The sequence below is a fragment of the Macrosteles quadrilineatus genome, unplaced genomic scaffold (assembly GCF_028750875.1).
Source record: "Macrosteles quadrilineatus isolate MER2022 unplaced genomic scaffold, UCM_ALF_1.0 Scaffold_5__1_contigs__length_97177068, whole genome shotgun sequence".
Lineage (NCBI taxonomy): Eukaryota > Metazoa > Arthropoda > Insecta > Hemiptera > Cicadellidae > Macrosteles > Macrosteles quadrilineatus.
Window position 1 is genome coordinate 28,549,023 of NW_026542598.1, and position 24,754 is coordinate 28,573,776.

General features: G+C 35.2%; 1 protein-coding gene across 1 annotated transcript in view; it reads right to left on the reverse strand.

Annotated features, from left to right (window-relative positions):
- LOC128994251 (F-box only protein 22-like) overlaps window positions 1-14,722 on the reverse strand; it is a 32,120-nt gene extending 17,398 nt beyond the window's left edge. The window contains exon 1 of the mRNA XM_054418661.1: window positions 14,617-14,722. Coding sequence (XP_054274636.1) covers window positions 14,617-14,619 — 3 coding nt within the window. The 5' untranslated portion in view covers window positions 14,620-14,722. The remainder of the gene's footprint in view (window positions 1-14,616) is intronic.
- Between the last annotated feature and the right edge of the window lie 10,032 nt (window positions 14,723-24,754).

The following is a 24,754-nucleotide window of genomic DNA, read 5'->3' on the forward strand; positions in this document are numbered from 1 at the left end:
TAGCAAATGTCATTATTCTTAAGTATTTTTTCTGAACTTTAAAAATCTTTTCTATTTCTGATGAGAATCCCCAAAATTCAATCCCATAATGCAATATTGAATAAAAATAGGCATAATATATCATTAAACGTGTTTTCATATCCAAAATATTTCTCAAACAAAGCATTTGGAAACAGGCAGAATTAAGCTTATGTAATATGTTTTCAATGCACTTGGCCCAGGTTAAATTTGAATCAACATACAAACCTAAAAATTTTGTACATTTGACAGTTTTGGTTCTTGTTTTATGTGTGAAATTTCGGGATTGTATCGTATTAAATTTTACTAGTTGTGTTTTTTCTGGATTTAATTTTAGTCCGTTTATTTCAAACCACCTTCTAAGATCCGTTAAAGCGTCTTCTACTTTCACCCATAAATCATCCTCCGTTTTAGCTTTAACAACAGCAGTTGTGTCATCTGCATACAGTATTAAATTATGAGAAATATTTTCAGGTAAGTCATTTATATAAATTAAGAAAAGAAGAGGACCTAAAATAGAGCCCTGTGGGACACCTACTCTAATTTCACTCCATTCAGATTTTGACTGCAAGCCTCCTTTTAAAATAACAGTTCTTTGAAATCTACCTGTTATATAAGATTTCAACCATAAAATAGATTTCTTAGAAAATCCATAAATTTCCAGTTTTTTCAAAAGAATGTCATGGTTGACACAATCAAAAGCCTTGGATAAATCACAAAACACCCCCATTGTACTCTGTGACTCATCCAAGGCCCATGACACTTCATTAACAAAATGGGATATAGCGGTCATTGTGCTGCAACCCTTTCTAAAACCAAACTGTTTACTACTAAATATATTGTATGTTTCCAAGAAATTATAAATTTGTTTATAAGCAATTTTTTCAAAAATCTTGGAAAAAGAAGGTAAAAGTGATACAGGCCTATAATTGTCAGGATTATGCTTTTCACCTTTCTTAAAAAGTGGCTTGAGTTCTCCATATTTAAATTGTTTAGGAAATATGTTGTTTTGAAATGTTTGGTTAATAATAATTGTGAGAGGTTCTGAAATAGAGTCTATGACTTTTTTCATGAGATCCACCGAAATTTCATCCCATCCCGCAGATTTTTTATTTTTAAGTGATTTGATTACTTTGACTACATCTTTTTGCTCAATGGCTTTAAAATCAAAATTAAATAGTTGTTTACTAGTCATTAAGTTCCTTGTCATATTTAGTGCCTCAAATTCACATGGTGATGTTCCCATTTCCTTGGTTATATTGGTAAATTTTTTATTAAAGAATTCAGCTATTTCTTTTACGTCGCTAATGGTTTTATTTGAGAGTTTAATATCAGGAAAACTATTCTTGACTTTTTTACAACCTAGCTCTGATTTAACAACACACCACGCAGCCTTGCTCACATTTTCTGATTTGTTTATGAATTTAGCATTGCACATCCTTTTAGATTGATTACAAACTTTCTTGAAAATTGTTTTATACTTTCTAACATAATCCTTAAAGAGTCCGTCGTTTGATTTTTTTGCCAGTTTACTTAGTTCTCGTTTATTTATACTAGATATTTTAATACCCTTTGTTACCCAAGACTTCTTTTGATTCTTATTTTTGTTGTTGTAAAACTTTAAGGGAAAAGACTCTTCAAAAGTATTGTGAAAATGGCAAAAAAAGTTAATACAATTTTCTTCAAAACATTTTTTTACAGATACATCCCATTTTATTTCTTTAATATTATTTACAAAACTTGTGACATTGGCTTTTGAAAATATTCTTTTTTTAGTTGTTTTATCTGTTCTGTCCTTATTATCCTCAAATGAGCTATCAAAAATGTTTATAAACAAAGCCCTATGATCTGAAAGACCCAATTCTAAATTCATTGTCTGGACTGAATATTGTGAATTTATTTTTCTAGTTAAGATATTATCTATGCAGGATTCAGTGTGTTGCGTAATTCGAGTCGGTGATGTAAAGTTAATTTTAAACCCATATTGATTTAACAGAGAAATAAAATCTTGTTTTTGATTTGGATGGCTACAGTCCTCCAACAGATCAATATTAAAATCCCCAGCTATGTATACATTTCTTATTTTTGTTGTTTTATTGAGCATTATAAATAACCTTTCTAACTTATTGAGAAAAGACTTAAAATTAGTTACATAAGGAGTCCTGTATATTGAAATTACAATAATTTTTAAAGTAAAAATCTCAATGCATGATGATTCAAAAATAGAATTTTCATTTAAAACACAGAAATCATCTCTTATAGTGTACTCTAAACTATCTTTTATTAAGATGCAGGAACCACCATGGCTACCTTCTTCCCTACAATAAAAATGGGCAATTGTATAATTTGGGATACTATTTAAAATATTTATATCTACACTCTTAAGCCAATGCTCGTTCAAACAAACAATAGGAATATTTGAATTTTCTAAGATTATCTCAAGATCATTTTTTTTACTTATCAACCCACCCTCAATGTTAAGGTGCATTAACCACAAAAATCTCTTTTCAAATTTAGCTGATTTACAGACTGGCCATGAGCCTTTAGTATTATAAGCATTAGCATCATTTAAAAAGTCATGAAAATTATTACATACAACACAAAAGTTTTTAATTTTTTTAGGGTCACTTAGTGGGGGCATTTGCTTTGCAAGCTTAAGTTTTGAAGGTGGGTTTCCTCTAAAAAACAACCAACCTCCATGGAGATATTAATTGATTCACATGAACTAGGGTTATTGGAGGAACAGTGATTCTTAACTAAATTTTTTACATTTAAAATTGGACTTGAATTTCCATCACAATTTCTCTGCTTTAGCGCTTCACTAGAAGTGAGAGCGCCCGACACTATTTTAACACTTTCACACTGATGACTGATGTCTCCGAAGGTGGTTGGATTTGTTCTGGTGTAGTATCTCGAGGTGGCGACATTGGTTTCTCTGATGACTCCTCAATCTGAGTAGCTTCAAGGTCCAGGGGCAGTAATGACTCACTGGCTGAGTCGTTCAGATCTTCACCATGTGTTGACATCTGGCGTGTAAGTTGGCCTTCATCTCCAGGTGCTTTGCAATCAGACGAAACTATCTTAGTTGTGTTTGTTTCGTTACCAGAGCCCTGTGAGATTTCCAAAGACTGCTGCAGATTCTCCGAAGATGAAACAGGCGGGTTGATGCAAGCATCAGTTAGACTATTTGGGGCATCAATTTTACAAGAGCAACTGTCAATTGTCCTCCTTAGCTGATCCAAAAATGCAGTATGTGATAGCCCATTCCATAATTTTCGCTGAGCAGCTGGTTGATCACATGACACCACATATATCGTAGCATTAGTCATTTTGTGCAGCTTTACAATATTTTTTGCAAAGTGGTTGAGAGGTACTAAGTCACGCACACAGCCCATTGGAGAACATATTAAAGTATCGAATTTCTTTACTTTAAAATCCTTGATCAATTGTTCAAACGCCTCATCATACGTTGGTAGTGTTGGCTTTCCTCTATATTCTTCCTTTGAGACAAGACTGTATACTGTGGCACCCCCTGATTCAGTCTGGCAAGTCAATCTTGTGTTGATGAATTCTGTGTCCTTAGGTCTACCAAATATCTTACGAAACACAACCGCTACACCAGCAGACATGTTTCTGTAGTGTTGGATATCTCTTGATATGGTATGCGCAAATGCTGTGGTAGGGGCTTTTTTGTTAGCATTAATCATTTCCCACATGTTAGCTTCGATGACATTAATGGTATTGTTTTTTATGCAAGTAGACTGTGTTTGTTCTTTAGATCCAGCAACAGTTTTAATCATTGGAACAAATATTTCTCTAATCATTTTGGATATTTGTATTTTTCCTTGTTTGTTAAAGTGTAGTCCATGTTGTGTATAAAACTGACGAGATAGTTTATTTATAGCCAAAAAGGTAGCATGGTTATACTCTGACACAAGTGCTTCAATGTCCATGTTTATGTAATATATTCTATTATTTAGACCAGGAGTGTGATGTCGGTAAGGGAGTGCTGATATCACTACATTAGTGTGTTTAGTGCTCTCCATCAGCCATTTAACGGTTTCACAATACCTCTTCTCTGAGTGTTCTATTACATTGTTGGATCCCCCCAGCACAATAAGTGTATCAGCTTTTGAAAATGAACTTGTAAGGCCTTTTACATCCTTTATTACATTTTCCATTGTTGCATTTGGCTTAAATAAACAGTCAATGTCATATTCATTATCCTGCCATATCTTTGTTATGTTTGACCTAAGATGTCTACCATGGCTATCAGCAAGAATTAAAATCCGTCCGTTGGTCCTTTTTGTTGTTTTTTTCAACTTTTTAGTAGGGTTCTTGATGCTCAAGTTTGAGTGATTAACTTGAGGGTCCTTGGACATAGACAGCGCCAGTTTTTGACTATTATGGGTCACATCAGATTTTTTGAGATTCTGTAATACCTCAAATTTGTTTGTTGTAACAATAGGATCCCTGTTGGTGAATTTCAGATTCTTTGATTTAGACTTTACTTCGGTCCATCCTATAGATTTAGCAGTTACAATTTCCTTACTGTTAGTTCCAGTGACAGAAACATACGATTTTCCCTCCTTTTCAATCATGAGGGAGTAGAACAATTTTTTGTTTAGAGTTGGTAAGTTTTGTATGAAGTAAGCCAAAAGTGAGCGCTTTAGTATAACTTCCTGTTCTGATAGTTTTTTATTTTGTAGATAGTTAATATTCAATGAACCAGTAGTAACAACATCCTGTACCAGCGACTCAATAATCCAACAGCAGTAGATGCCACAATCAAAACTGTTAGGCTGCTGTGGTCCATTCAGTGATCTAAAACATGCTGAAGATACCTCCCCACCCAGATAGTCGGATAACTTGTGGGCGACTTTTTTTGCAGAACTGAGGTTAAAGTCGTTGAGAGAATCAAAGTACAAAAATTCATTTCCAGTTCTTTCTAAGATTAACACGCTCCAATGAGTTCCGCTAACCACTCCACACAAATCTACAGAATCGTTTATGGGCATGATAATTAATTTCTTGTCTTTCACAGCGAGAGGGTCCAGGAAACAGTGGAAATCTGGTGAGTTTTTAATAGCGTGAACTACCAATGGATTAATTATCACGCAAGATGTTGAAGCCAAAATTTGATTGTTTAACGTATCCAAGTAGGGCTGGAGGGTCAAATCTGATATCCATGATTCTCCTAATAATTCTGACATAATTAATGATTTATTATTGCATGCAACATCTGTTTTGGTCTCCAAAGATTGAATAGTTTTAACGTCAGCTTGTGTAGGTTGAGCCAGATCACAGGTGGATGTAGAAGAAGTAGCTGTCTGAGGTTCACACTGGACCGCACATTCTATCATTTGCGGTGCATATGTTTTAGGTAAATAATCGGGGATGGGAAATATCTCTTCAGTGAATTCCAATAAACGGGTGTCAGACTCGATGGAGTGATCAAGAACACATTTAAGTTGCTTCTCGAGAGTTGCATTGTGCTCTTTAAGTCTCTTATTCTCTTCGTGTAGTACCACTACTGCAGGGGAAGCAGTGTCATGTGCATAATTAAGCTGAATTAGAGAAGACTCTGCTGTAGTTAGTAGATCATATAAGGAACATTTTCTAAAAAGTCCCCGCCCCTCCCCCTCTTGCTTTCCCCCCTACGCTCTTTTAAGTGTATTTGTGTAATGTTTTATCAATTTATCAATATCTCAGAAACAAACAGCAATAGAATAAATTTTGTTTCGCCATTTCAATCCTTAAAATATTCTCTACAAAAAACGTTATAAGAGTGTAATCGATATATTCAGTAGTTTTCTTGTAATTTAAGTTTGAATGTAAATTTCTTCACTTTTAAATTTCAACCTTCGTGTGTTAAGTTGATTTGTATTGAAATGAGATGAGATAGAGAAAAATGTTTTATATAAAAAGTTGGCGTATTTCTCAATCTTTAAAATGATATAGGTTTTACGTATTTTAATTGCAGCCAGTTGACAGAATCAGTCCAAAAACGGGAGGCGGCGTCGGGCGCAAGAGCGCTCGCGGAGCGTATCCGCGAGAATAGTTAGTCAAGTCAACCTGTGTTTTTAGGGAGTGGAAATTAGTAAAAAGCTGATTTTTTGCCCATCGACTACTACCATTTAGACAAGAGTTTAGACAAAAGTCCCCACCCCTACCCCTCTTGCTTCCCCCCCTGTGCCCCCCTAAACATATAAAGTGTAAGGGTTTCGTAAATCACGTTTTTCTCGATTGTTAAACGACATATTAAATTGCAATTAGTTTTATTGTGTTTGTTATAAAATGTCCTACAATTATGTTCAGTTAACTTTCGTCATAGCTGTTACCTTTTGTTCATTATTTGTACACAAATGTAAAGATTTATATATTTTTGAACATATAATTTTATTTTTGTTGCCTTAACTTTTTTCGCTGACGTTTTATGAAAATATGTTTTGGACAAAAGTTGTAGCTGATTTCATTAACTTTAATATTATGTAAAATAGTAATTACTTTAATGAAAATTCTGCAAGATTTTGCTGGTGTAATGCAGTATGTGTACTCAATCAGTGGGTTTGGTCTAGGTGGGTCTGGCGCGAAATACTATCATTGTTGTAATGTATAGAATTTGTTTTAAAATTAAGATACACTATTGTATTATCCTAGAAAAAAACAATCTAAATCCCCATGTAAAGTTAATAACATTTAAAGTTAACTTTTATTATTAATTTAAAAATTTTATTTATTTTATCATTTAAAAAACATGTAATTATTTTTCTAGGTATGTAGTATTTTTAAAGAATGTTATCTTTAAACAAAGATCTGGAAGTTAAAAATGTAACATACATCGAATTGCAATTGTTTTATTCCCTTTGTAATAACATTTCCTACAATCATGTCCAGTTAAATCTCGTCGTAACTTTTACCGTTTGTTTGTTATCCGTAGAATAATGTAAAGATAAATATTTATTTACTCGTAATTTTATTTTTTGCAAAACTTTTAACACCGTCATTATAAGAAAGCATTTTTCAAACAAAATTGTAGCTGCTATCAGCTTTAAAATGATATATTGAAACGTGTACTTTATGGTTATGTAATACCAGATATTAACCGTGAAGGGACCGGGTGCACTATTTTTATGTGGCGCTCCATAGCTGATCCAATACTAATACATAGCTACTACTAACTCCAATACTAATTTAGCTAATCCATAGCTGATTTAAGTTTATACTATTATAACTTTATAAATTTAATTTTTCTTGAATTATTTTACGTAAACACTGTACTGTACTTCAAGACTACTATATATATTCGTATTTTATTTTTTGAAAAATTGTAAAGTTTGTATATATTGTGGAAATAAAACTGATTTGATTTGATTTGATTTGATCCGTTACCGCACTCGTGCAAGACGTTTCTACCCATTATTGTATTTTCTCGATTTTTTAAATTTTAAGACACCAAAAAAACAATAGGAAAGCATTCGATTGAGTTCGTGCTGTAATTTAACAACTAAACAAACTATAACTACTACAACTATAAGTAAATGTATTGAAAATAGGAAAAATGATTGGGCTGATTAGGTTAGGCCTAGGCTTGAAGGATTTGTTTACCTTGTTATGCTAGGTTTTTGAAACAATACATTCACACCAATACGTGTGTAGGTCGTGGTAGACCAGTTAACGATTTATTAAAAGAAAAATCCATAAAAGTTTGCTATTTCATTGAGGAAAATGATGATTGCCAGCATAGTATTCCTAACCTTTTGCAATTGATGAAAAATATATCAGGCATAGACCAGGTTTATGGAACGAAGTACTTCAAACGTTATTTCTTAATCACTTGGTGAAAGACTTCTTATTAGACTACGAACATAAAAATAAATCCTCCATAGTTTGTTTAAGAGATAGGGTGGACAAGATTTTCTCTGAAACTTGGTACTCTTAAAAAAGGCATAACGGTGATAAGATTATAAGAGAATTGTTTCTACAGCTGCGGCTTTGATAAGACAAGAAATTAAAAACCGAGTGTATGATGAGTCGTCTTACCCAGTGTTGCAAATATAAGTTATGGGGGGAAAGAAGTTTTAAGGGGAAATTTTGAATTCGATGAATGAGTCATTCTTAACTTCAAATCATGATAATCCAAATATTTTGTTCAAAAATAACATCCTATAAAATTATTACGTACATATAAAATGATTTTATGCTTTTAAATTACAAAGGATAGAAATAAATTGTATTAACTGTATATGGGTTTTGTTTCGGTTGTTCTTTTAACAAATTCATCATAGGGAATAAACTATTACCGTAGGTCTCATTGTAAGACCAAGACCCGGGCCCGATTTAGTTTTTCATTTTGAAGCCCTCAGAGGCCGAAAACACCCTCCACCGTTAAAATTCATAAGTAAAATTCAAAACTTAAAATCACATATCTATATATATATAATAACTTTATACAGTATATATATACATGAATCAGTTAGCGTCATAACTCTAACAAAAATGATCTGATTTGATAAAATTTGGTACAAATATATCAATTTACGTTCATTCGAACGAGTTTGTGAACCAGCATGATCAGACTATGGGAATAGGGGTTTATAAGGGTTTTTATGGGGTAAACGTTGGTTATTCCCATTTCCCCCCTAAAACCACAAAATATTTACAATTTCTTTCCAAACCATTTTGTACAGCTTAAAAAAATAAATAATTTTGTATATTGGAGCAACGTTAAATGCCTAACGATTACGGAGATAATTCATAAAAATCAAGTTTTAAAATTCCCATTTTATTCTTTTAAACAAAAAAATAAACTGTTGTAGTCTGCTTGTTTATAGATATACTAGCAGAGTACCCGTCCTTCGTACGGGGTTGGCATGTAAGTATAAAGTGACATTAGCGTATGGTTTGACAGCTCCATTTAAGTAATGTTAAATAATGTTTCATAAAAAGCTATCAACATATCGATAAAAGAAAACTCATCAGGAAATAATTCTGACGATTTTAAGGGAATGTTTGAGTAAATATCCAGCCAGGTAAATGAAAATTTGCTTAGTCGGAGGTTTGCTGCGGTGGGGAATGGAGATAATGCATTAGTATACCTTAAGTAAAAAAAAATAAAATAAAAAAAACACACTCTCCATATTACAACAATGATAGTATTGCAACGCCCCCCGCCACGCCAGCCCAACTTAGCCCACTGATTGAGTACGCATACTCCATTACACCGGCTGAACCTCGCAGGATTTTCATTAAAGTAAGTACTGTTGTATATCATTTTAAAGCTAATGAAAGCAGCTACAACTTTTGTTCTAAGCATATTTTCATAAAACGTCAGCGGAAAAAGTTAAGGCAACAAAAATAAAATTATATGTTCAAAAATATACAAATCTTTACATTTGTATACAAATAATGAACAAAAGATAACAGCTACGACAAAAGTTAACTGAACATGATTGTAGGAAATTTTATAACAAAGACAATAACACTAATTGCAATTCAATTTGTCGTTTAACAATCGAGAAAAACGTGATTTATGAAACCCTTACACTTAATATGTTTAGGGGGGCACAGGGGGGGAAGCAAGAGGGATAGGGGCGGGGACTTTTGGCTGAACACTTGTCTAAATGGTAATAGTCGATGGGCCAAAAATCAGCCTTTCACTAATTACTTCCGACACAATCCCTTTATTGACTGGGCTATATTGCCAATCGGCTGAATTGGAAATATGTTTAAAAAAAATGAACCAGTCGTACAGTATTATTTAAACACATACTGTGTTTGGAGTTAGGCCTATATCACTAATTACTTTAGTTTTATGTTAAGAGTTCAGAATGTAAGTGTTGACAGCACATTACACCTAGGTACGAGAACATTATACATTTACTTTATGTAAGCTACCATCATCATGGTTCATACTATCACAAGACAACTTATTTTAAACAATGCCCACACTTTTTAGATAATAAAAGATAACATTTAACACAATGACAGCCTTATCAAATACAGTACAATGTTCATTTTGGGATGACACCTAGGTTTGCATGTCTGTACCTATTTTGTTTTGTTTATTTCAGCTTAACTTAACCAATAAATGCTTTTATTAATACTTCTGAAGTCAAACGGGGTAAAGCCTGTGGGTAACAGCTAGTATTTTTAAATTCAAAATACGCGGGGTTCAACTTCGGCCGTCGTAGTAGTTCGGCGCTCTGCAGACAGACGGCGCGCTGATCAGTGGCTCGCTCGTGTTACTTCTTTGAAAACATGCATGACTTTAAACACATTTAATTCATGAAATTTAAATCTTAGCTATTTGAAACTTTTACATGAAGGACTTGATAATATTTTGAAGGGGAATATGAAAGCAAAAATTGATAAAATGTCCGTTAATAGGTTGAAAAATAGTGATGAATTTCGACTTATATTTTTTTAATATTCTACGAATCTAAAAAAAAAAAAAAATTTTTTGTTTCATATTTCACTAGGCATTAAAGCATTCTTTAAATTGAGACCAAATTCAAAATTTTACATCAACAAATAAACCCGGAGTTTGTGTTTAAATTTAACATTATTCTTATGGGACTAAAAATCCAATATGGCGGAGGTACCACAGACTCTTAAATAGTTTTTGTCCGATTTTGATTAAATTTGGTTTCATGGTGTAAGTCGGGATAAACTTGAATGAGTTTGCGAACCAGCATGATCTGACCATGGGAACGGTGTTTTATGAGGTAAAAAATGGTTTTTCGTATTTTTGACCGTCAAAACACAAAATTTCAGAAATTTCTCTCTAGACCTTTTTAAAGAGCTTAAAAAACAAATAATTTAGTATATCAAAGTGTTTTTGTACGGTTATTGGTAATGGAGAAAATTCTAAAAATTGTAAATTTAATTTCCCATGTTATTCTTATGGAGAATATTGTAAAATGTTGTAGTTTGCTTGTTTATGGATATATATTTTGATCAAACTTGGCAATGTGCTTTCAGTAATTTTCAGTAATGTGCTTTGAGGAGTGGCACGCTTATTTTGGTGAATTTGTAAGGTTTTTTTTTCAAAATTGTACAAAATTAGAAAGTAGAGATAAACTATTGAACCGTATATTCATTTTGTTGGTAATAGTCAGTAGGATTCATAAATGGTAATAAAAACCAATTTCATAAAGGTGGATTTTTAGAAAAAACTTTTGACGATACTGCCATTTTAGGTTAGATGATGACAAGTGTTAACTGTTCTTTCAGCTTTGAAAAATCTAAAGCTTCTATTTGTGTGACCAGCCTGACAACATTTAATTATACTTTTCTTCGTCTATAAGTGAATATATAAAACAACGTTTTGTACTTTACAAATTACATATTATATGTGTTTCAGAGATCGACATTTTTTGTTGATTTGCTAAACTAGCCTCACGTAAAAAATGGCTATTTAACAAAGATTTTTTATCAGCTTTTGGAATGTATTATGACATTATACTCTAGCTATACCAAATGAAAGTTTAATTCCTCCTTGTTGCAGTGGTAGGCTATCACTTGTCTTTGAACTATCACTTGAGCTAGGCTATCACTTGATTTTTGGAAATTACTCATCTTTCACAACGAAACATGTCGAGTTCGCGCATTATTTTCATTCAAAATGTAACTCAAGATTAAAAAGCGATATACTTATGTTAGACTATATGGTTCATTCTTATAATAAAATGAAACTTCAGAATCTCTTCTTCCCATCGGTATAAAAGTTATGTCATTTCACCGACTACCTATATAAATGTACGTAAAATGCAACGGGGAAAAATGTTACGTTTTTAATCGACAAATTTCCTCGGCTGCCACTTCAGCAACACAATTTGAAATTGACATTTTTTGTTATTTCGCCACTCATATACAATTAATAGAGGTATTAGGTATTATATGGCTATTTAGGTATTATAGATAACTTAACAGATTTTTCGTCTCAGCTCTGACTCATTCTTTGTAGTGGATGACCCAGGTTTTGGCCATCATCATAAAAATATCAGGGATTAAGATCAATTTATCTCTCGTGAGTGCACAGTTATCGACATTGTATCCACCTCAGGACATTGTATTTTTGACGATGTCATGCACATGAATGTGTAAAAAGGTAGCCTAATAAAGAATTTGATTTGATTAGGCCTACCGTTGACCGTTTAGGCCTAACTTACAGAAATAAGTTCTAGGCCTAGTTTTTGTCATGTCGTGTTTTGTGTCATAGGCCTATTGGGTTTGTTCGTGTTCTAGACGACGAGAGAGGCATAAGTTTTACAACCTAATCCCCCAAAATAGGCCTATAAGTTATGTGATTATGGGGCTTAGGCCTAACAGTGCTTAGAAAACCCGGTCCTCCTCTACAAATAACGAGTCAGAATTGTTGGCAAATTATTTGATATACTGTACCGGTATCTAAAATGTGGGAAGGTATGGGGGTTTAGTGAGTGGGAGAAAATTTCGCGCCGTTCCGGCCAAACCTCGCATGCGGGGTTGGTTCGGCAGATTGGCCACAACCTAAACCCCAACTCTCACTTGTTAGCTGCGGAGAGCTACCTTCTGCCACTGGGTGTTGGTCCACCTACAGAACCAAGTGAGGGGGGCCCTAGACTAAGGTGTAATGCGATCCGTGCCAAGAGTCTTGTGGCACTGGGGGCCTAATATTCAGTGTCTTAACGGAGCCTTCTGGGAACCAGGGGTAACCCAGTCGTACACACCCCTTACCTCTCTAATCGGGTCACTGGGGAGGTGGACTTAAATACCTGGTATTCGTGAGAACAATGTAGACAGTCTGACCCAAATGGAGGAGGAAGGTCTACTGAAATCTGACGATGACGACAAGCTCGCAGAAACCGGAAAGGAACGAAAAACGACTTTCCAGGGGCGAGTTGCAAAGATGGAGGATAGCGGATGCTTTAGCCAAAGGCGAAAAGGTGCTATCCAGAAGTGAGAGGAGGCTGGTGTGGGCTGCCAAGCACCCTAACTCTGCTGCCTGCAAAGCCAGTTCCTCTGGGAACTAGGATGCTGGGAAAAAGCAGAGCAAGGGTGGTACCCCCAAAGCTGACTCTAATGAAGCCTCCAGGAAGAAAGGTGGAGGCTGTGCTGACGCAGCCACAAAGGATTGGCTGGTCAAGCAAGTTCAGGAGCTGAGACCTTTCAGGGAAATCTCGCTACGGCTTGCCCCAGCCAGAGACCTTGTGAAAGCTGTGAAGGTATATTTATGTGCCCAGCCCTACAAGGTCTGCGTATGAGATCCCTCGTACGAAAATCGACTTTCCAGGGGTGAGTTGCAAAGACGGAGGATAGCGGATGCTTTAGCCAAAGGCGAAAAGGTGCTATCCAGAAGTGAGAGGAGGCTGGTGTGGGCTGCCAAGCACCCTAACTCTGCTGCCTGTAAAGCCAGTTCCTCCGGGAACTAGGATGCTGGGAAAAAGCAGGTCAAGGGTGGTACCCCCAAAGCTGACTCTAATGAGGCCTCCAGGAAGAAAGGTGGAGGCTGTGCTGACGCAGCCACAAAGGATTGGCTGGTCAAGCAAGTTCAGGAGCTGAGTCCTTTCAGGGAAATCTCGCTACGGCTTGCCCCAGCCAGAGACCTTGTGAAAGCTGTGAAGGTATATTTAGGTGCCCAGCCCTACAAGGTCTGCGTATGAGATCCCTTGGCCTATTGATGGGAGACCAAAGGGAAGAACAGGTCACCATAGTCAAGAGGCTCTCACGGTTCACCAAGGACCTGGGATTTGACGGAGAATGAGGACCTGTGAACGAGGGTGCACAATAAGCTGTTCTAGCTGCGATGCAATCCCATGGTAACTTGTAAGCCTGGCCCTCTATTAAAAAAAAAAAAAAAAAAAAAAATCTAAAATGTGATATCGTGTAATTTTTAGATAGGCCTATGTCTACTTTACAGTATTTTTCACGCTGAATGCAAAAATGCGATAAGTTTTTGTCGGAGAGATTCATAAGTGGCCATAAAACGAATGTTAAAATTACGAATCTAAGGTTCATTGAGCTATACTGATGGTAATATGGCGTGGTCTGGACGGGTCCGTGTGTGGACTGTGGACTGAGTGAGGAGGATCCGAGCAAACAGCTGTTTATACTCGACTTAATGCAGAATGACATCAATTCGTTTTGAAACCAAATAATAAGTTCTTATTTAGGCATGTGAGGAAGGTAGGTCGGGTTTTAGGCGGATTCGTGACTGTATTGTGTTTTGAAGTGAGGTTAGACTAGGTAGGTTAGGTTTTAATGAACCGAATCATTAATTTATGCAACTTCAATTGTTTAGTATTTACAGAGGCGGCCCTACATAACTTATAGGTGAACATGGCAGTGCCCGGGGCCCCACACAGCCATATTTTATTAAGAGAGGCTTTAGGTACTAAGAGACGCCCGCTATTGAACATCGCCTTAGGCCCCACAATCTCTAGCCACTGAGTATTTAATTTTCATAATCTCCATCATAGCCCTCCTGTATTTTTAGTCTATGGTACCCTAGTAACATAGGCTAGATGCGATGTAGGCTATGAAGACTAGGCCTATTAAAGTTAAAAAGTACGGTAACTTAATATTTTTGTAGTTTCTAGGCTATATAATACTTACCATAATGTAGCCTAACTAAAAAAGCATTGTTAAGGCAAACTTTTGTCCAGACTCCTTAATAAAAACAACAAAACAAAACAGCCAACCAAATCCAAACCAACCACCAGTCCACCTGAGTCCACCACGACCAACAAACAAAATAAACACAAACAAAACAACTAACTAAACAGTCAAGCAAGTCAGATGACTGGACTGGAGACTGGACTGAGGTGAGGTTAGTATGGGCTAAGGGAGTATGTTTTATCTATGGTATGGGGTATGGGTTAGTAGTACCATCACTGAGCTAAAATTATAACTGGAGGTAGCACTGCCATGGCAGAAGTCTGTCAAAAGCGTGTCGCTGATTTTGTTAGGTTGGTATAGCATTAAGTTTTCTTGTCATAGCAATGACATGGCTTCTTATAACTAGGTTGGTATAGCAGTGAGTATTTTTGTCATACTTGAATACTTTTAATACTTTAATAATTTTCTTTGAAATGGCGACCATACAAAGTAGGTATTTTAAGCCAAGTATAATAATAGTTATAGCAATAATATGGCTTCTTATGACACCAGACTCACGCAAACATGGCGGCTGGCGACACGCATCTTTGACATTCAGTGCTACCTCCAGTTAGAATTATAGCTCAGTGAGTACCATAGACTAACCGGTGGGGCACACGGGAGGGACTGAGGCTAACATATCTTGTAGTGTCAGCGTTCGCCGCTAGAACTGCTAAGTTGAAAAAATTTAAATTAATTTTTTTTAATTAAAAAAAAAAAATTAACTTTTTAATTATAAAATATTGTTTTAAAATAATAAAATTATTTTTAAAATTAAACTGTCATAACATAACCTAACCAACCAGACTTGCTGATAATATAAAAAAATATAAGATAAAAATCTAATTAATGATTACTTATAATTTTTAATTAATTATAAAATTAATTTTAAAATTTAGTATTATAAAATTAAACTGTCATAACCTAACCTAACCAACCAAACTTGCTGATATGAAAAATTTGTTGACAAAAAGTTATAGATGCCAGCGGGATTCGAACCCTGGACCTTCTGATCACCAATCCGAAACGTTACCTACTATGCCACGAACGCCGCTGAAATCACATCGTTTCGTTACGGGGTTACGGTAATCGTGTTGCCTCAAGAGAAGACATTAGCCACTAGAGATATGACGTCACTACACCTTTAGCCTTAGTCCCTCCCGTGTGCCCATTCCATAGACTAACCATCTATGGTAGTACCCATAGATAAAACATACTCCCTAAAGCACGGGTCACACTAGGCTGCTCGATCACCAGCGGCTGCCACCAGCACCACGAAGCAGCAGCTTTTCCACGGGTCACACTAGGCTGCTTGTTAGCCGCTGGTGATCTTGATATTAACGATGTGTGAGGTTTTGTAACAAATCACTGTAAGCTGCTTATAGTGCTTATTTGACGTTTTTACTTCTTTAAAGAAACGTCCCACAAGTACTGTTAAGTTTAGTTTTGGAATAAAAAATCAATAACCTGCTTCCCTGACCACCTAAGCTCAGTAATTTCTATGCTACAAATACTACTTTAATCGCCTAGTTTAAAGCTCAGTTCTTGTCGCCATTTCGTCCTTTTTTTGGTCCTCATCCAGCACTACTTAATATTGAATTGAGGATGTATGACAGAGAAATAATTTTATTATAAGATGCTTAACCGCAAGAAGAGACGTTAGTGGATCAGGCCATGGATACAAATAATTTATAAATAAATACACTTTTTAAAAATGCTACGTTTTTAAACGCTCAAAAAAAGAATCAGAAACATACCAAAATGTTTTACGAATGTCAGTCACCACCACATACATTCCAGGCATTACTACAATTAGTTAAACCTCTAATTAAAAAATTTAAACAGTTGCTTTTGTCCTTTTGTGTTGTTAAACCAAGTTGGAAATTATCTTTGGTCGCCGCTGGCACGCTTCTACAAGTGGTCAGACTGCGCTGCTCGCTGGCGTCAGCGAGTGCGAGTGGTCACGTGACCTCTATTCGCCGCTGCCTCGCTACCAAAAGTTGAACATGTCCAACTTCGCCAGCCGCTGACAAATACTCGCTTGCTGACGGTGCCAGCTGCGAATTTTGTGGTCACATCAAGCTGACAGAAGCGGCTTCTTTCAATTTGCCGCTGATGCCAGCCTAGTGTGACCCGTGCTTTAGGTAGTACATCGATGCTACGATGCTGTCATTGAGCTATAATGCTGTCAGCTCGTCCAGTCGGCCTCTCTGACGAGTGACGAAGACGACGACAGCGACTGGAGACTGGAGCGAAGCGAGTGAGGGTGGCAAACACCACTGAGCTATAATTCTAACTGGAGGTAGCACTGAATGTCAAAGATGCGTGTCGCCAGCCGCCATGTTTGCGTGAGTCTGGTGTCATAAGAAGCCATATTATTGCTATAACTATTATTATACTTGGCTTAAAATACCTACTTTGTATGGTCGCCATTTCAAAGAAAATTATTAAAGTATTAAAAGTATTCAAGTATGACAAAAATACTCACTGCTATACCAACCTAGTTATAGAAGCCATGTTATTGCTATGGTAAGAAAACTTACTGCTATACCAACCTAACAAAATCAGCGACTCGCTTTTGACAGACTTCTGCCATGGCAGTGCTACCTCCAGTTATAATTTTAGCTCAGTGGCAAACACATGCCGTACTTTTCATTTCCAATCCATGGCAAATGGTATTGGTGGCAATATTCGTGGGGTCCCAGTTTATCGACATCCCATAAGATCGACACTGAAATAGTCCCACTTTGTCGACAACTCAAAATGTCGACTGTGTCGGTAATATGGGATGTCTGTAAAGTGGGATGTCGGTTATGTGGGATGTCTGTTATGTGGGACGGTTGTGTAAATTTTCCCACTTTATCGACACGCAAAATGTCGACAAGCAAAACAGATCGACAAAGAGCGGGAGATTCAAATTGAAGGTGAACAGCTCTTGCTGAACAGATCGGTTGAGTATAATGAGAGTCGTTCTTTTTTAAACTCCGAACGACTTCTATTCACGGCGCTTGCAGTCTCCTTCAAATTTGTGAATGCTATCTTAACTATCTTGTGTATATAATATGTGTTCTTCCGTTTGAAGGCTTAAAATAATTTGACATTTGTCGCACTTGATTTATTGACTGTTTTTTTTCGTGTAAGAAGGTAGTTAAAACGTGCTACCTAGGCCAAACTTTGATAGAGGATGATTATGGTATCCATCCAAGTTTTTTCAATCATACATTTATTTGAAATTATAATGATATAGTACATAGTTTTTTTCATTTAACTTGCTAGCTTAGTGTTAAAACAGATTAACCCAAATAACAATTTTACGTTGTTCATGGTTACACTTTGAAATATTAAATGAGTTGTAGTACATTTGTATCAGCAACTTACACCGGAAATGAGAAAATGAAAAAACTGCGTTAATTTGCCTCTGCAGATGCTTTGATTCTTTTGTTAACCTTTCCATTGCCAATATGGCGATCCAAGCAATGACAACATAAAATTTTGCAATAATTTCTTTCCAAACTATTTTGTAGAGCTTAAAAACAAATTATTTAGTATATTGAAGCATTATTATGCGCCTATGGTTACAGAGAAAACTCAAACAGTTTTAAATTTAAAATCCCTATGTTATTCTTATGGAGAATAAGTAGGTAAACTGTTGTAGTTAGCTTGTTTATGAACATCTTTTGATCAAAATTTGAAAATGCATTTATTTCATACTAAACTACCTACATGTAATAATATAAAAAAAAAAAAAAAAAAAAAAAAAAAAAAAAACTTTAAAACCCTCCCTGTTACAACATAGGTACCTAACTCCTAAGTACTTGTTAAACTAATGCAATATTGAAATAGGGAATAATTTTGTGATATTTTAAGGAGATAGTGTAAATCCAATCAAGCAAATGGAAATTCGTTTAGTCTGCAGGTTTGCTGCGGGGGGGGGGGGGTATTTAAAATAAATCATAGAGTTGTTGCAGTATTTAGAAACACACATCAGAACCACCTGTAAACTGTAATGGCTGCTTAAGAAACTTAAACACCTTATCTAAATGCAGTAGGTATAAAGAAAATAATAGTATATGCCTACTGTATTACGTTACTAGCCCGGTAAGCGGTAAGGTGTTTTATCGAAGGCGTAGCCGAGTACGGGATTTTCGTGCGACACAATTTATTTAGGACAGAACATAAATTAGATTTTTTTCTGAAAATAAAATAGGCCGCTGAAATTAGCTGTTTATTTCAACAGCTGACTAAGTACACGGTAATACGATATTACGTTACTAGTCCTGAAAATAAGTGTGTTTACCGGACGAGTGTGGTCGTTCCCGTGCGAGACGAAGTCGAGTACGGGATTACCATACGAGTCCGGTACACACATTTTGGACGAGTTACGTACGATAGTTTACGTGATATTTTAAAGGAGACACTTTAGTGTAAATCCAGTTAGGCAAATGGAAATTCGCTTAGTATGCAGGTTTGCTGCGGCGGGGGTATTTTACTCTAAAGTCATAAGTGATTTATTCAACCAGATTTACATAAGTTATGCATTGGTTACGTCAATTACAGAAATACATAAAATATATACAAAATTCCTTCTGCATGCCATACATAAGCTATTTACAATTGGTTAACATTTTAAATTTTGTTTGGAAATTCAATCATTATGCCCATGTAAAAATCTTTACCTTATTCTTATTACCCTCATAAACTCATTTTCGCGTATTCCAATTGTGTTGGTTCGCGGACTCATTCGTTGTAGGTTTACACGACACGTTTGTACAAATTTCATCAGGATCGTATTATTTTTGCCATGAGAGATTTTTTCGCTAATGGTAATAGCACAGACTATATAATACTTTGTCTTTGTTTCCATTGTCTGTGGTGTAAGTTTGATTTTTCCTTTGTCACGTCGCGTCAGTTCATATCGTACTTCTGTGCCGATGAATAACCCTCTAGCACAGTTTTGAGAAATTGGTTTTGAGGTTACTGTTAAAGCTGGAATTCCTTGACATGGGGGATGTCATAGTTAGTTGTCTCAGCCTTATCAGTTACATAAAGTTGTCAATATAATCTCTCTACGGATTGTTAGGAGCCTCCTCATTTATATGGTCGTGCAGCTTCATTGGAAACAAATAATGCGAATGACACAGTAATGTGGCATTTCCAAAAAGCAAAAAATAATGTTAATTGGCTGTTACGTAAATATTTACGTTTACATGCATTGTTAATCAACGTATCTTATAAAGAATTATGTGATCTAGTTTAAAAGGAATATGACCTTTCTGTCATGACAGTAGCTGCTTGAATAGTATTTACTCAATGGGCCATTTTACAGCCAAAATCGTCGTGTTATTTTCAATAATGTTACCAACCCAGTGGGCCACGGTCCGTAATATAGGCCACTGAAAATAATTTGTCAAGACAGGTACCATTTTAGGCAGGGTTTCTGTGTTTGGATGTTATTAGAAACGGTAAGAGTACAATAAAATTCTTCTGCTGATGAATTTTCTGTTGGAGAATTATAAGCCGAATTATACATGTCACAATGCGAGTATGAGCATTTTGTAACTACTGTATATTATAAGGGCAAGTTACATCGAATTTTTAGGCTGCTGCTCAGTGCACCTTAAGAATATATATTTTAGAGATAAATTAAATGGTTTTTGTTGCTGAGTAGCGCTAGTAAACATGCATAACCCTTTTTGTTAGTATAATAACATTCAAAGGCTCTCTAAGAGTTGAAGTTCTTATTTGTATACAGAGTTATTGTGATAAAAGGATTTTCCACTGATTTCGTAATGGAACTTTATATTGCAACCAATTGCAACACATGACATGATACAGAAGAAAATCAATTTTAAAATCAGAAAATAACATTGCAAATAATTCTTTTAGACAATTCAGTGTGTGTTGTTTAAAATACAATTTTTAAATGAACAGCTGTTTTTATTAAAAATTATTATCCACATGACCGAAATGTAAACAAATCTGTGGAGGGATCTTTAAAGGCTTCTGGGGCAGAGTCCTAAGCGAATTTATTTCGTTTTTCTTTTGATAATGATAACTAATCTACAGAACAAAACCTTTCTTTGGACACCTCCTACCAAGTTTCTACGCCCAGCCGTTCTCTCAAATTAGTGGAAACAAAGTTTCCAATTAAATATTTAGATTCCCCCATGTTAATCTTATGGGAGAGAAACCAACTTTGATGGAAGATCCTGCCCAAACTAATAAAGATATCAAAAACGAAAAACACTTTGCACAACTACAGATCAGGGCAATTTTCTTTTACCCTAATCATCAAAATCGGTCCTAAAATGAGGGAGGAGTTCTGGGCTGAAATTTGGCACAATGATAGCTTTACATTTCCGATTAACATAAATGTATAGGCATATTCTTATCTCAAAAATCTTTTCGGGCTCCGCCCCAGTGGCTCTGTAGTTCCCCATGTTAATCTTATGAGTATTAATATTTAAAGGGAATAAAAGAATTTAGTCGGCTGTTTCAAATAAAAAGGTTTGTTCTATGATATGCAAAAGCCTTAAAAAGTTATTAGATTTACCAACAGGGTGCTGCACTATTTCTTTTGCATTTATAAAACTGTGATACGCAATGAGAACTGTCAAAGAAGGATTGATTACAGTTATGTTTCTGTTTTTAATTTCATGAATAATTTGTGATATTTTGAGAATTTGTAATACCTAATATTTTTTTAGTGGTAGAACATTATGGCTATGGTAGATGTGTAATACTATAGTATACCTTAAATTTAGAGAAGCAAATGTTATCAAACTGTGTCCTTCCCCATTGCAATCAGAAAGCTTATGAGCATAACTGCAATAAACATTTTATACTTACCTATGCCAACCCCGTACGAAGGACGGGTACTCTGCTAGTGTTTTCATAAAAGTTAAGGGATTTTAAAAGAATGTGACTACATCCAAGAAACTTTAATACAACTTTTATTGAAGGATTCGCATTATTCCCATTTAAGGGAAACAAAAAAAACCATCTGGACGACATTAGGCCTTTCAATTCTGCATTTTTGTTTCAGGTAAATATAATTTACGATATAACAGTAACTAGCCAATGAATGCCAATTCATGCAAATAAAATTGCGACAGAGAGGTTAAGCAGAAAATCAGGTAGTAGGGTAGTTCTTAGTCATGTAAACAAAATATTATCGCTATAAAGAATTGACTGAAATTTGTAAACGTACTGGCGACAATGGGTGGTACCATGCAGCCATACATTATCATTGACGATGATCAACACGGACAACCTATTACGGCTATAGTGGGAAACATAAAAAAAAACCAGATCAGCTTTTGAAAAATGATAAAATATTTACAAGAAATGTTGTTTACCTATATGGAACTGTTAGGTACGTAATCTATGAGTTGAGTCTTTTAAACTCATGGGAAATTATGATGACTTTTATTTTTTTTAAATAACTACTTTACTTCTTTGCAATTGCTCGATTTCGAGCGACGTGTTTAGTAGTTTAAACAAATTTGCATATGGGCCATATATGGGTTGCCATGCTGGTGACGAAATGACAACGAAACATTAACAGAAAATCAAAACAAATGGAAGAAATTCCAATAATGTTTTATTTACAGTGCGGGGTGGAAGTAGAGAATTCTGTACCTTATAGCAGATTATTTTGGTCGAGTTTTTGGCCACTGGATGACCTCTCTCGTATATGGTATACATAATAAATGGTAGATACTTGTAAAGTTGAATTAACGTAACCCCATCGACTATTTAACACTTTAGTTTTACTCAAATTTTATTAATGTATTACGCGTTTTTCACAAAGGCCATTCAACTTACAGTTTTTGGACCAGAATAAAAATTAGAAAGAAGCTCTCTGTGTACGCACGCCTCTAATTTGGAGTCTATGACTTATCCAAAATTTCTTGAAGGCCTTATTCAACCAAAAGTACTAGTGACCATTATGAGGACAATTTTCGGGTAGCCATAGTAAGAACTAATAATATACTAATTTTAATATTAGTTCATCTATGGCTACCTATAGTTCACTAACGCAGATTTTCCAGACTTGTTAATGGACTTTGTGTATTCGGCGATAAGCAATTTTTATGTTTTACGTATTATTTCGTGCAATGTATAATCAACCTGATAATGTTTGTTATTTAATAAACAAATCAGTTTTACCGCGTTAGAACATTTTAATACTCTACTGAAAGATTAAAAGTATGCAAACATTAGTACTAACGGGTACCCCTAAAAAGGGCTGTCGGTGCAATCGTAGGGTGGACCTAATCCCTGGCCATAGGTGCAATCGGGCAACTACAGGAGGAATAGTACACTTTGTTAATGAAAGCAATAAAGATTACGTTAACGACATGTTTTATTGATTTAGCGAATAACAGTCATATATAGACTTGGACTTGGATGTAGTTTTTATTCTCACTATTCACTAGTCCCGTCTCCTGTCAAGTTAAGACGTCGTCGTCACATATACAATACATGCTCATATCCTGCGTACAGGATTTAATCCTGCGTAGCCCATTTCATAATAAACTACAAATTACAAGTTACAACAACTTGTAATTTCTATTAGATTTGCATTGGGCGATCAGCTGATTTACTAGTAATATTATGTACTTCATTATCAAATGGGCCCCAGTTAGTATATGTTTTCTGTGTACAGTCGGGAAACGGTCCTTATCATACGAACTGCGCCTCGCAGTTAAAACGCACCCTCGAAAGGGGGGGGGGTCAACGTCCTAAGGTTGTTTAGGCCTAAATTAATATTTCGGTTGAAAACCAATAATTAATTACGTTATTAATATATGTCTCTGTTTGAAGTAAAGTAAACTATCAAATAATTTTTGATTTGTAATTTATACATATTTGAAATGATTATTACAGTACAAGTATTATTTTAATAACGTGCCAAAGTTCCGCATTGACCTACCTAGACAATTTGAATCATAAAAGTACAGTACTAGGTTGACCGCAACTGTAGCCGTTGGGAGGCTCACTCACATCGTTGGAGGGGCCTTTATGATATCAATGGCATTTCCGGCATTTCCGCTCGGGCATTGTATACTGCTGGAGAGATAGACAGCAATTGAGATAAGACTTGTTTGAGTTGTTTCGGCTTCTTTAATGTATGAAATGTAAAAATACACAAATTTTCAATTACCTTCACCTATTGAACTAATGTATTATTATCAATTGCATGCACCCAACGTTTTTCGTTCTAAATCTTAAGCATTTATACTCTCCACATATTTATAATTTATTTTGGTTCCAGTTTTTAATGGGTTTGGATGTTAAATCTATTTCAAGCGTCTATATCAGATTAAGACAGAGGCATGTAGAAAATCTAAGGTTTATTTGAGTGTCTTTTCATATAATTATGTATTAGATTGAATGTATGGCCTACCTAGTAACTAACTATAAATATACCAATCTACTAGCAGAGTACCCGTCCTTATGGGGTTGGCATATAAGTATAAAATGCTTATTGTAGTTATACCATGCATGGATAAAAGGAGTATATACATATATACTCAAGAGTTATACTCAAGCTTTGTGTATGCAATGGGGAAGGACACAGTTTGATACAATTTGCTTCTTTAAATTTACAGTTTACATAAACATAGCCATTATGTTCTACCACTTCACCTAAACAATAGAGAAAAAAATTATAAAAATTCACAAAATAACACAAATTATTAATGAAATTAGAAACGTAAAGATAACACAATCCTACTTTGACATTTCTCATTGCGTATCACAGTTTTTTTTGCTGCTTAGTTCAAATTAGCTGTTTACATAAATGCAAAATAAACGGTATCGGCAATCTGACACATACTTTCTTCCATTAGCTTGTCAACAACCTTTATCATAGGTAAGCGATGATAGTGGTAGGCCGGTAGGCCTATTTAATAGGTAAAATCTCAAAAGTTTCATTAACTTTTGAACAGTATTTCAACAGGAACTAGTGTACCTGTTGCTCGAAATCGAGCAATTGTCAAGTACCGGTATTATGCAGGAGTTATTTTAAAACTACAGTAATAACAGTCATAATTTTCGATGAGTTTAAAAGACCCGACTAAATGCTATG